Genomic DNA, 13,736 nt, shown 5'->3' on the forward strand with positions numbered 1-13,736 from the left:
TTCTCTGACGTTTTATCCGTACTTTACCCCGTCCCAATAAGCCAAGCCGGGGGTAATCCGGTCTATATTTAGAGCTCTCGTGAGTATATATATATATATAACGACAGGAGATAGCGTTAAGCGGTAAAACATGATCAGTACTTCGTTATTAAAATTTAAATTCCCATTTTTTTTTGTTTTCTGTTAAACATTTACCATTGAATATGAAGATAGCCTTTCCATTTATGGGCTCCCCTCGTAATGCTGCAGAACTAGTCATATACAGGTCACGTGAGCGTCTGATACACACATTCGGAATCCGCCATCTTGATTTTAGACCACACCATTCCATCCTTGTTTCACACCTTACCGCTTCACTAGATTGTCGGTATTCATTGGCGATTGTTAAAATCTATAGTTCGTCCAAATGGCCGGAGTAAAAACCAAAGAAGAACATGTTGCTTACGCCAAGTTTGCTGAACAAGCCGAAAGGTTTGAAGACATGGCATCCCATATGACAGAGGTTATCAAGAAATGTAGTGAAAACGAGGAGGAGTTGAGCATTGAAGAAAGGAATTTATTGTCTGTTGCTTATAAAAACGTTGTTGGTGCTAGGCGATCGTCATGGAGAATGGTAAATATGCAAGAAGCGAAGTCCCCAGACAACCACATCGTCAAAGAGTTCCGGGAACAGATCGAACAGGAATTATCGAAAATCTGCACTGACGTATTGAATTTACTCGACTTAGATCTTCTCCCGAAATGTGCAAAAAAAAAAGACAGCCAGGTATTTTTTAAAAAAATGAAAGGCGACTATCTTCGTTATATGGCAGAATTTGCTACTGCAGATAAGAAATCAGAAGTTGTGGATAAAGCTGAAGCGGCATACACGGAAGCTTTCAAATTAGCAACGGAAACAATGCATCCAACTAACCAAAGCAGATTGGGACTGGCTTTAAATTTCTCTGTCTTTTACTATGAGATAATTAATGAGCCCCAAAAAGCTTGCCATCTAGCTAAAGCAGCATTTGATGAAGCCATAGCAGAATTGGATACTCTGGATCAAGAGTCATACAAAGACAGCACACTCATAATGCAGCTTTTGCGTGACAACTTGACTCTCTGGACAACTGAAAATAGTGAACAAGATCAGGATCAAGAACAAGAAATTGAACAGGACAATTAGGCGCTTAGGTCCAAGACAAAGTTCAGCATTGATGATAGATCAAATGACATTTTGAAGTGGTAACCTTGTCCATTCTTATTTTATGTGGTCTCCAAAACTTTTCCTGCAGATATATACATTTTGAAGTATTTATTTGGCTAAGAACTGAATATTGGACAGAGGTAATGAACTGAACTGTCTGCAATGCAGGTTTTGTTACTGCTACAACTTGACAATTGTGTTGACGACAGAATAGTGAAGTTATGGACCCTATTTCATCATGAGTATGTGGACTGCACCTGTTTGTTTCCTCCCAGCTGAGTGTCTACATATTGACAAACCAGTGATCATGATGGTACCAAGTTACCATTAAATTTGATCAGTTCAATTCTGTACTTTTTTAATCGGAACTCGAAAAAAGTATCTTGGAAATGATTCAACAAATCTGTCAAACTAAAATAATTGGCTGTTTTAATTTAGAACTGCATTTGCATGCTGCCATAGCCTCACAAGACATTTAGAAATTTGTTTTTCTCTTAATCAGCCACAGACGTTTGTTACTTTTGCTGTCACTGATATTATCCTGTCTTAAAACTTGTGAGGAAAGTTTTGCATCAATGTGTTTACTGCATTGATATACATATATTTGTTTATCATCATTTACATTTATACTAGTATACATATTGGATTTCATAAAATGTTTTTCTGTAAAGCCACATGTTCTGCTGTTAATTTATAGGCTGCTTCAGTCAGGCTATCATCTATAAGTAAAGGTCATAGTGAAATTAGTTTTTAATTATTTAATTTTTTATGTCATAAATGTTATCGCTGAAGTAAGATATATCTGGTATGTATGGTATACGTAGATATATATATAGCATTAGAATTTAGATAGTAAGAAATTATTCCATGATGATTATTATTATTGAGTACATCATTTATTATTTAATTTGTAGGCAATATTCTGCAGCTAAAGTGAAACACTCTGAACTATGTGCTCGGTGCTCACGGAATAATACTAAATTTTACTTCACCATAGATCTACAAGTAGTATCTATACTGAAAAGATAAATTTAGCGATCCGGCAGATGTTATTTTTTGTTAAAACAGTAATCTTTCAGTGTAAAAGTAGGTCTGGTATGGAATTTTGTATTGAATATTGTAATCTTGCACATTTATGTGAAATCTGCACAATATTTAAGGAGCACAAATGTTTAGAATATGTCAGTATCAATTCATGCATCAGTTTAAGAGAAAATCTTGCACAAAATGCTAAGATATTTGAAGTAGTTTTCTGTCATTAAATCTCTTTTTTTACCTATACACAATATTGGAGCTTGTCCTTTTTTTAATGTTTAAAATATATGCCATAGGCTAGAGTTGTGGAAATTTAAATGAGGAATAATGACAAGTGGCACCAAGGGTCGGAAGATACAAATTCTAATGGCATGGCCCTTCTGTAGATTAAGTGGCCTTTTAATACACCTTGTAACCTGGTCAGTGGTTTGTTTGTTTGCTTGGTTTATCACCCTGTGAACAGCCAGGGTTATTTTGAGACAGAGTCGCCTTGTAGTAGTTGGTGACTATATGTCACTGAAAAACATATGGCAGGCCCATTGCATGCCATCCAGAGTAATTAGAGGTAAATGTCTTGCCCAATGACACAGCCATGACAGCAGTCAGCACAGACTGCCGAAACAAACTGACATGGGTAGGGTTTGGTTTGTTTTGTTTAATGTCCTACTAACAGCCAGGGTCATTTAAGGATGTGCCAGGTTTTGGAGTTGGGAGGAAAGCCGGAGTATCTGGAGAAAAAGTAACGGCCTACGGTCAGTACCTTGCAACTGCCCCACATAAGTTTCGAACTCGCAACCCAGAGGTGGAGGCCTAGGGCTAGTGATAAAGTGTCGGGGACACCTTAACCACTCGGCCACCGCTGCCCCATGGGTAGGGAGTACAGGGGTTGACACTAACTTAATTGACCTGACAGACCACTGGCATGGGCTGCCAGGTTTTGAAATCAGGCAGCCTTGACTGCCAGTGGTGAAGCCCCTCCTGGCAGATTTGGGGGCAACCCAGAGGTGGAGGCCTAGGGCTAGTGATAAAGTGTCGGGGACACCTTAACCACTCGGCCACCGCTGCCCCATGGGTAGGGAGTACAGGGGTTGACACTAACTTAATTGACCTGACAGACCACTGGCATGGGCTGCCAGGTTTTGAAATCAGGCAGCCTTGACTGCCAGTGGTGAAGCCCCTCCTGGCAGATTTGGGGGCATGTCCCTACAGCCCCTAACCCCAAGTCTGAGCAAAACAATTGAATTTTAGATGCAGTTTCCTGCGGTCTAGGTTATTCTGATGAGCATAAAAATATTAGATATTATTACACCAAAGAGTTTTATAAAAACAAAGTTTTGAAAATCAAATTATTGAAGTAAATGAAGAAAACTTAAACTGGACATTAAGCTGGTCTGGACATTCTGGCAGCTCGACCAGATTCCTATCAGCTCAGGGCTGCCGGTCTACTGTTAGCGTCGATCCCTGCTGTTTTTGATTGGTCAAATCAGAAAAAGTGATATTCAGACAAATGTATTTCTCTAGTGAAAAATATCACTTTCATAGGAGGGAGTAAGGTTTGTGTCGTCTGGCCATGGCTGCTCTACCACATTGTCCATCATAAGAATTTTGGATGGTGAGCTTTTCAAATCGCCCTGCATCCGTGGTCCGTTGTCCGACTCGTCCATCCATCAACAATATTTGTTATTGCTGTTTCTCAAAAAGTACTAGAGGGATATTCCTCAAACTTCAAGTGTAGGTTCCCCTTGGTCCCTAGTTGTGCCATTAGAATTAAGATTTTTGATCAGGAAAACATAGTGGCCATCTTGGATTTTGAGAATGGAATTTAGTTATCTCTATTTAGTTTAAACCATATTTTATTTCAAATTCAAAGTCATACATTTCAACATATTAAAAATGTAAGGATTCAAAAAAAAATATTAGAATATCTCTATTATTTCTATATATTTATATAATACTGGAACTTTTTACTTGGGTTCTGACTAGAGCAAACTTGTCTCAAGCCAGATGTATTTTATTGAATTTTGTGCTATTGCGATTTTGATTCAGATGTGTTTCAGATGGGATATCTCTTGTAAGATATTAATATTATTCTAAATTTGAATCCGTAATAAGTGGTATCAAAGCTAGACTGTTTGATTTATATCTTTATGAATGGGTCGATCTAAATTAGTGTTGTCTGATTCATTTGAACTTCTGATATCGCCTTCTCAAATTATTGATATTAAAGAATTTATTCACATTAATTCCACCAATTGGAATTAGATAATGAAACACATGCATAGTATACATGGTGTCACCGGATGCTATTTCGGAATAAAGCTTATCTTTTACAATTGTAACCAGCAGGTTTATAATTTGCAATAGTAATTTTTTTTACACAGACACTATTCCTTATTGAATATGATGTATATATCTAAAATTAGTTACTGCACAAATTCATCATTTGGCAATAATCCAGCATTAGATAAGTATAAATTTGACAAATTGTCTTGTTTTGAATTTAGTGTTGCCATTTAGCTTGTCTGACTTTTCATAAAGAAGAGGCATTGTATAACCTTCAGCTCCTATATGTCTGATCCTGATCAATTGTTAATCAATTTTTACAGGAAATAATCAAATGTATTTTGAAGTTCTGAGCGTTTTGGGAAAGATCTTGACATAAGATATAGTTATATGGTGCAAAGGTACCATTACACATAGTTCAACAGTTCAACCCTTTTTAGTTCACCTCACCTGAGTCTCAAGTGATCTATTCTAATTGCCTTTTGTCTGCGTCCGCCTACCCTCCTTAAACAGTTTCATTTTCGACTTCTCAGAAACCTCTTAACCAATTTCAATAAAATTTTGTAGAAACCTTCCATGGCCAAAGGTCAACCAAAATTGTGAATTATATGGTCCTCAACCCTCGGAGGCCTGAAGAGTGGGGCCAATAGGGTCAAATTAACTGAAATTTTAAAAGACATTTTCTCAAGACCCAAATATAGTAGAACCAAATTCTCTTCATAGATGGAAGGGTGTTAAGATGTTTTACCAAACTTGTGAATTTCATGACATTAGGTCTCGTGAATTTCATGACATTAGGTCTCGTGTTTGCCCCTTGTGAGGGTGTAAACTTGACTATAGTTTATATAGGGAAATCACATTTTTGAGTATCATTTGTTTGAACTCATTCTAACTTGGTTAAAATTACCCGGGTATCAGGTCGAGATGACAGTTTGATGGTATGCACATGCTGGCCCTGACTAACCCCCTTGGCTGATTTGCAGGGCCAAAAGTGTCAAATTAACTAAATTATTCCATAAAAACGTTGTTGGTGCTAGGCGATCGTCATGGAGAATGGTAAATATGCAAGAAGCGAAGTCCCCAGACAACCACATCGTCAAAGAGTTCCGGGAACAGATCGAACAGGAATTATCGAAAATTTGCACTGACGTATTGAATTTACTCGACTTAGATCTTCTCCCGAAATGTGCAAAAAAAAAGACAGCCAGGTATTTTTAAAAAAAATGAAAGGCGACTGTCTTCGTTATATGGCAGAATTTGCTACTGCAGATAAGAAATTAGAAGTTGTGGATAAAGCTGAAGCGGCATACACGGAAGCTTTCAAATTAGCAACGGAAACAATGCATCCAACTAACCAAAGCAGATTGGGACTGGCTTTAAATTTCTCTGTCTTTTACTATGAGATAATTAATGAGCCCCAAAAAGCTTGCCATCTAGCTAAAGCAGCATTTGATGAAGCCATAGCAGAATTGGATACTCTGGATCAAGAGTCATACAAAGACAGCACACTCATAATGCAGCTTTTGCGTGACAACTTGACTCTCTGGACAACTGAAAATAGTGAACAAGATCAGGATCAAGAACAAGAAATTGAACAGGACAATTAGGCGCTTAGGTCCAAGACAAAGTTCAGCATTGATGATAGATCAAATGACATTTTGAAGTGGTAACCTTGTCCATTCTTATTTTATGTGGTCTCCAAAACTTTTCCTGCAGATATATACATTTTGAAGTATTTATTTGGCTAAGAACTGAATATTGGACAGAGGTAATGAACTGAACTGTCTGCAATGCAGGTTTTGTTACTGCTACAACTTGACAATTGTGTTGACGACAGAATAGTGAAGTTATTGACCCTTATTTCATCATGAGTATGTGGACTGCACCTGTTTGTTTCCTCCCAGCTGAGTGTCTACATATTGACAAACCAGTGATCATGATGGTACCAAGTTATCATTGAATTTGATCAGTTCAATTCTGTACTTTTTTAATCGGAACTCGAAAAAAGTATCTTGGAAATGATTCAACAAATCTGTCAAACTAAAATAATTGGCTGTTTTAATTTAGAACTGCATTTGCATGCTGCCATAGCCTCACAAGACATTTAGAAATTTGTTTTTCTCTTAATCAGCCACAGACGTTTGTTACTTTTGCTGTCACTGATATTATACTGTCTTAAAACTTGTGAGGAAAGTTTTTCATCAATGTGTTTACTGCATTGATATACATATATTTGTTTATCATCATTTACATTTATACTAGTATACATATTGGATTTCATAAAATGTTTTTCTGTAAAGCCACATGTTCTGCTGTTAATTTATAGGCTGCTTCAGTCAGGCTATCATCTATAAGTAAAGGTCATAGTGAAATTAGTTTTTAATTATTTAATTTTTTATGTCTTAAATGTTATCGCTGAAGTAAGATATATCTGGTATGTATGGTATACGTAGATATATATATATAGCATTAGAATTTAGATAGTAAGAAATTATTCCATGATGATTATTATTATTGAGTACATCATTTATTATTTAATTTGTAGGCAATATTCTGCAGCTAAAGTGAAACACTCTGAACTATGTGCTCGGTGCTCACGGAATAATACTAAATTTTACTTCACCATAGATCTACAAGTAGTATCTATACTGAAAAGATAAATTTAGCGATCCGGCAGATGTTATTTTTTGTTAAAACAGTAATCTTTCAGTGTAAAAGTAGGTCTGGTATGGAATTTTGTATTGAATATTGTAATCTTGCACGTTTATGTGAAATCTGCACAATATTTAAGGAGCACAAATGTTTAGAATATGTCAGTATCAATTCATGCATCAGTTTAAGAGAAAATCTTGCACAAAATGCTAAGATATTTGAAGTAGTTTTCTGTCATTAAATCTCTTTTTTTACCTATACACAATATTGGAGCTTGTCCTTTTTTTAATGTTTAAAATATATGCCATAGGCTAGAATTATATACATGTGCATAACACAGTTGTGGAAATTTAAATGAGGAATAATGACAAGTGGCACCAAGGGTCAGAAGATACAAATTCTATTGGCTCTTCTGTAGATTAAGTGGCCTTTTAATACACCTTGTAACCTGGTCAGTGGTTCGTTTGTTTGCTTGGTTTATCACCCTGTGAACAGCCAGGGTTATTTTGAGACAGAGTCGCCTTGTAGTAGTTGGTGACTATATGTCACTGAAAAACATATGGCAGGCCCATTGCATGCCATCCAGAGTAATTAGAGGTAAATGTCTTGCCCAATGACACAGCCATGACAGCAGTCAGCACAGACTGCCGAAACAAACTGACATGGGTAGGGTTTGGTTTGTTTTGTTTAATGTCCTACTAACAGCCAGGGTCATTTAAGGATGTGCCAGGTTTTGGAGTTGGAGGAAAGCCGGAGTATCTGGAGAAAAAGTAACGGCCTATGTTCAGTACCTGGCAACTGCCCCACACATAACTTTCGAACTCGCAACCCAGAGGTGGAGGCCTAGGGCTAGTGATAAAGTGTCGGGACACCTTAACCACTCGGCCACCGCTGCCCCATGGGTAGGGAGTACAGGGGTTGACGCTAACTTAATTGACCTGACAGACCACTGGCATGGGCTGCCAGGTTTTGAAATGAGGCAGCCCTGACTGCCAGTGGTAAGGCCGGGCGCCCCTCCTGGCAGATTTGGGGGCATGTCCCTACAGCCCCTAACCCAAAGTCTGAGCAAATGAATCAAATTTAAGATGCAGTTTCCTGCGGTCTAGTTTATTTTGATGAGCATAAAAATATTAGATATTATTACACCAAATAGTTTTATAAAAACAAAGTTTTGAAAATCAAATTATTGAAGTAAATGAAGAAAACTTAAACTGGACATTAAGCTGGTCTGGACATTCTGGCAGCTCGACCAGATTCCTATCAGCTCAGGGCTGTCGGTCTACTGTTAGCGTCGATCCCTGCTGTTTTTGATTGGTCAAATCAGAAAAAGTGATATTCAGACAAATGTATTTCTCTAGTGAAAAATATCACTTTTATAGGAGGGAGTAAGGTTTGTGTCGTCTGGCCATGGCTGCTCTACCACATTGTCCATCATAAGAATTTTGGATGGTGAGCTTTTCAAATCGCCCTGCGTCCGTGGTCCGTTGTCTGACTCGTCCATCCATCAACAATATTTGTTATTGCTGTTTCTCAAAAAGTACTAGAGGGATATTCCTCAAACTTCATGTCTAGGTTCCCCTTGGTCCCTAGTTGTGCCATTAGAATTAAGATTTTTGATCAGGAAAACATAGTGGCCATCTTTGATTTTGAGAATGGAATTTTGTTATCTCTATTTTGTTTAAACCATATTTTATTTCAAATTCAAAGTCATACATTTCAACATATTAAAAATGTAAGGATTAAAAAAAAAATATTAGAATATCACTATTATTTCTATATACATATTTATATAATACTGGAACTTCTTACTTGGGTTCTGACTAGAGCAAACTTGTCTCAAGCCAGATGGATTTTATTGAATTTTGTGCAATTGCGATTTTGATTCAGATGTGTTTCAGATGGGATATCTCTTGTAAGATATTAATATTATTCTAAATTTGAATCCGTAATAAGTGGTATCAAAGCTAGACTGTTTGATTTATATCTTTATGAATGCATATGGGTCAATCTAAATTAGTGTTGTCTGATTCATTTGAACTTCTGATATCGCCTTCTCAAATTATTGATATTACAGAATTTATTTGCATTAATTCCACCAATTAGAATTAGATAATGAAACGCATGCATTGAGATTTTGATGAAATTTGGTCAGGAGCAGTATCTGACAAAGGAGATCCAATGTTGTATAAACAGAGAGTGTGGCTCCCCTTTGGTGGGAGGGGCAGGGTTCAACAGGGGAAATTGAGGTTAATCATTTCAATCGCAACTAGACCTGAACGACTGAAAAAATTTTGATGAAATTTTGCCTGGAACGATATTGGGCAAAGGAGATACAATGCTATATAAACGAAGGTATGGTTCCCATGGGACTGGAACGTTTAAATCGCTACTAGTCCTGAATGGATTTGATGAACTTTGGTTAAAGGCATTATTGGGCAAAGGAGATCCAACAGGTATATAAACGGAGGATGCACGTGGCTTCCTCTGGGGCTGGAGGGGAGGGGTTCCAACAGGGGGAATAAATATATATGTAAACCTTCATCTTTGCGAATGACAGGATTCGATCCACATTTGATTTGAACCATTATTGGGAGAGGCAGCTCAAAATAGGAAATAAATTGTAATATAACTTGCCAGGATTACTGAAATATCCAAGTGAGGGATGCAGGCCCTCTGAGCCTCTTGTTTAAAGTCATCTGCCACGGAAGCTTTAAGACTTATCAAAAACTCACCTAGAATCAAATATTTGGTTTCTAGGATGTTTTGAAAAGAAATGACCTTGACCCCATATTCAAGGTCACAGGAGGACCGATTTGTTCATAATTTGCGATAACGTAGCTCTGGACGACGGACGGACAATTTCTGACAGATGGTAGTCGTCGGAGTCGGGCAGGGTATGAAGCCAACGACATAGTATGTAGCCTGGGAGTTGGCAAACAGCAGTCAGGCGTTGGAATAACTGCATGTGTGGTGTCGCCGAGCTGGCTTGGTATGTTATCGGAATTGTAGAGAGATAATCAAAACTCGGTCGATAAAGTTTTATTTAATCGAATTACTTCATTATGTCACCAGGTAAAAAAAATGAAATAAAATAAACAAAATTGTGATCAATATTTACCAGGGAAGTGCTATTGTAATCTTCAAATTTTTTATTGTTTTATAAAACTCAAAATTCGTCAGAAAGCTTTGACATTTATGCAAAATCTGTTGTCATCGTCTTTTTTTTAAGAACTGCCGAATGGGTTTTGACTATATTTGGCATGAAACATCTGTACATAAATGTACCAAAACGCTGACATACCCGTACATAGGAAATGGTAGCCCGAGTTGTCTTTGGCCCTGTCACCATGTCTGGTGTAGGGCCCCTACACCGGACATGGTGTCGGGGTCAAAGACAACTCGGGCTAAGGAAATGGTTACTAAGGAGGCGACGAAGGAACACGGGTATGTTTTATATTTATACCATTCAAACAATTATAATTATTTGGTCTTTACAACCATACATTGGACTTTTCAATGTATGTATATAAGTACTGAAAATATGCTGTCTTGTATCGCAATCACAGCAGCAGTCGACGATGAATCATTATAATGGATGATTGGCAATTTTGAAATAAAAATGGCCAGGCATACGTTGGTTGGATAATTGTAAATCTAAAGCAAAAATGCAGTCGCACACACCACAGAATTATATCGATTTTGTTCACAACTTCCTGATTTCATAAATGTCCATCAATGTGCGACACACAGCCAATCGTAGGATCAGCTAAATAAAGAATATTAATATTGCCTTCAAGGAAGTTCCAGGCATCTCTGTCTTCGGCTTCTGTTTCCGATGAAAAATAGATCAAGCGAAAACTACGCCACTATTGGAGAGGGTTAGCTGAGGAAGGAACCCTATACTGATTTCAGAAACGGGTTTTAAAAGTCAATGTGACTAAGGTTGAATTTACAGAATTACCTTTGGCACGATTAGGAAAAAAGCACACCATACGAAGATGATAAAACTGTCCTTTACTTGTTCTATTTACACATGAGGGTAAATAAACCATATTAATTTTCAAAAACAAGGGTCAAATGTAAATGTCATTCGACATAACGAAATTGGTTTGGAGAAAGTTATTCCATGAAGATACCACCGCAATATCCTGCTCAGCTCGAGAGAACTTCTCTTTAGCTTAATTGATCCTGTCATAAATATATTTCAGGGTGGGGTGTGTGTGGTTTTGTTATATGAGAACACGGTCTGCTTAGAAGTTAGTCTTATGTAACGTATATTAAGGTTATATTTTGGATAGAATAAAAACAGCAAACAAACAAACTTGCTCCCCAAACCTAATATCCGACTGAAGAAATCGTAGCATAATAAATTGAAACCAGGGACGTTTGCAAAGAAATAAGCACGAGTTATTTCCCCTTGATCGTAGGTCGGTCATTGCAGTGATAATGTTCCACCATCGCACACCCCGTTGTTTATCATTACTCGAGGGGTAGGGATGGATCCCGAGAATGATTGATCAAACTTAAAACATTACTTAATATCAATTTTCATTGTGAAGAAAATCTTAGTTAATAAACTTTCCTCAAATTCTTGTGACGCTTTAATATTGAGGAATATTGGTGTTAAATATATATCATCCGGAGACGTATATCATGGTGTATGGGTCTCTGATATCAACACAATATAAAGTACAGTGCAGAGTCAAATTGAGGGCTGATAATGCCATCTGACTCATTTCACTGTAAGCATGTATAATAAAACGTAGCCTTCTTCACTTGGGAAAGCGCTCAACTTCAACGACAAAATGTGTCACTTTAAAGAGATTTATCCGGTAGGAAAAAAACAACAAAATTTTAAGATTGTATATGCATGTGTATCTATCTGACTGACCAGCCATTGTATTGACAACGATATATCACGTGTGTATTACCTGACAGGGATATATCACGTGTGTATTACCTGACAGGGATATATCACGTATGTATTACCTGACAGGGATATATCACGTGTGTATTACCTGACAGGATATATCACGTATGTATTACCTGACAGGGATATATCACCTACATAGTACATGGCAGGGATATATCACGTATGTTTTACCTGACAGGGATATATCACGTATGTATTACCTGACAGGATATAGGCTATCATAGGCTATCACGTATGTATTACCTGACAGGGATATATCACGTGTGTATTACCTGACAGGGATATATCACGTATGTATTACCTGGCAGGGATATATCACGTGTGTATTACCTGACAGGGATATATCACGTGTGTATTACCTGACAGGGATATATCACGTATGTATTACCTGACAGGGATATATCACGTGTGTATCACCTGACAGTGATATATCACGTAAGTATTACCTGAAAGGGATATATCACGTGTGTATTACCTGACAGGGATATATCACCTACATATTACCTGACAGGGATATATCACGTGTGTATCACTGACAGGTATCACGTATGTATTAACTGACAGGGATATATCACGTATGTATTACCTGACAGGGATATATCACGTGTGTAATACCTGACAGGGATATATCACGTGTGTATTACCTGACAGGGATATACCAAGTGTGTATTACCTGACAGAGATATATCACGGATGTATTACCTGACAGGGATATATCACGTATGTATTACCTGACAGGGATATATCACGTGTGTATTACCTGACAGGGATATATCACGTATGTCTTACCTGACAGGGATATATCACGTGTGTATTACCTGACAGGGATATATCAAGTGTGTATTACCTGACAGAGATATATCACGTGTGTATTACATGACAAGGATTTATCACGTGTGTAATACCTGACAGAGATATATCACGTGTGTATTACCTGACAGGGATATATCAAGTGTGTATTACCTGACAGAGATATATCACGGATGTATTACCTGACAGGGATATATCACGTATGTATTACCTGACAGGGATATATCACGTATGTATTACCTGACAGGGATATATCACGTGTGTATTACCTGACAGTGATATATCACGTGTGTATTACCTGACAAGGATATATCACGTATGCATTACCTGACAGGGATATATCACGTGTGTATTACCTGACAGGGATATATCAAGTGTGTATTACCTGACAGAGATATATCACGTGTGTATCACCTGACAGTGATATATCACGTAAGTATTACCTGACAGGGATATATCACGTATGTATTACCTGGCAGGGATATATCACGTGTGTATTACCTGACAGGGATATATCACGTGTGTATTACCTGACAGGGATATATCACGTATGTATTACCTGACAGGGATATATCACGTGTGTATCACCTGACAGTGATATATCACGTAAGTATTACCTGAAAGGGATATATCACGTGTGTATTACCTGACAGGGATATATCACCTACATATTACCTGACAGGGATATATCACGTGTGTATTACCTGACAGGGATATATATCACGTATGTCTTACCTGACAGGGATATATCACGTATGTATTACCTGACAGGGATATATCACGTGTGTATTACCTGACAGTGATATATCACGTGTGTATTACCTGACAAGGATATAT

General features: G+C 37.5%; 1 protein-coding gene across 1 annotated transcript; it reads left to right on the forward strand.

The window, feature by feature from the left end:
• The first annotated feature begins 267 nt into the window (after positions 1 to 267).
• Positions 268 to 7,421, forward strand: LOC117314801 (14-3-3-like protein). The gene is given in 3 exon segments (XM_033868905.1): positions 268 to 587; positions 5,535 to 5,695; positions 5,698 to 7,421. Coding segments are annotated over 3 exon segments (756 nt in total). The 5' UTR covers positions 268 to 406; the 3' UTR covers positions 6,112 to 7,421.
• The last annotated feature ends 6,315 nt before the right edge of the window (positions 7,422 to 13,736 follow it).

The sequence above is a fragment of the Pecten maximus genome, chromosome 16 (genome assembly GCF_902652985.1).
Source record: "Pecten maximus chromosome 16, xPecMax1.1, whole genome shotgun sequence".
NCBI classification, from domain to species: domain Eukaryota; kingdom Metazoa; phylum Mollusca; class Bivalvia; order Pectinida; family Pectinidae; genus Pecten; species Pecten maximus.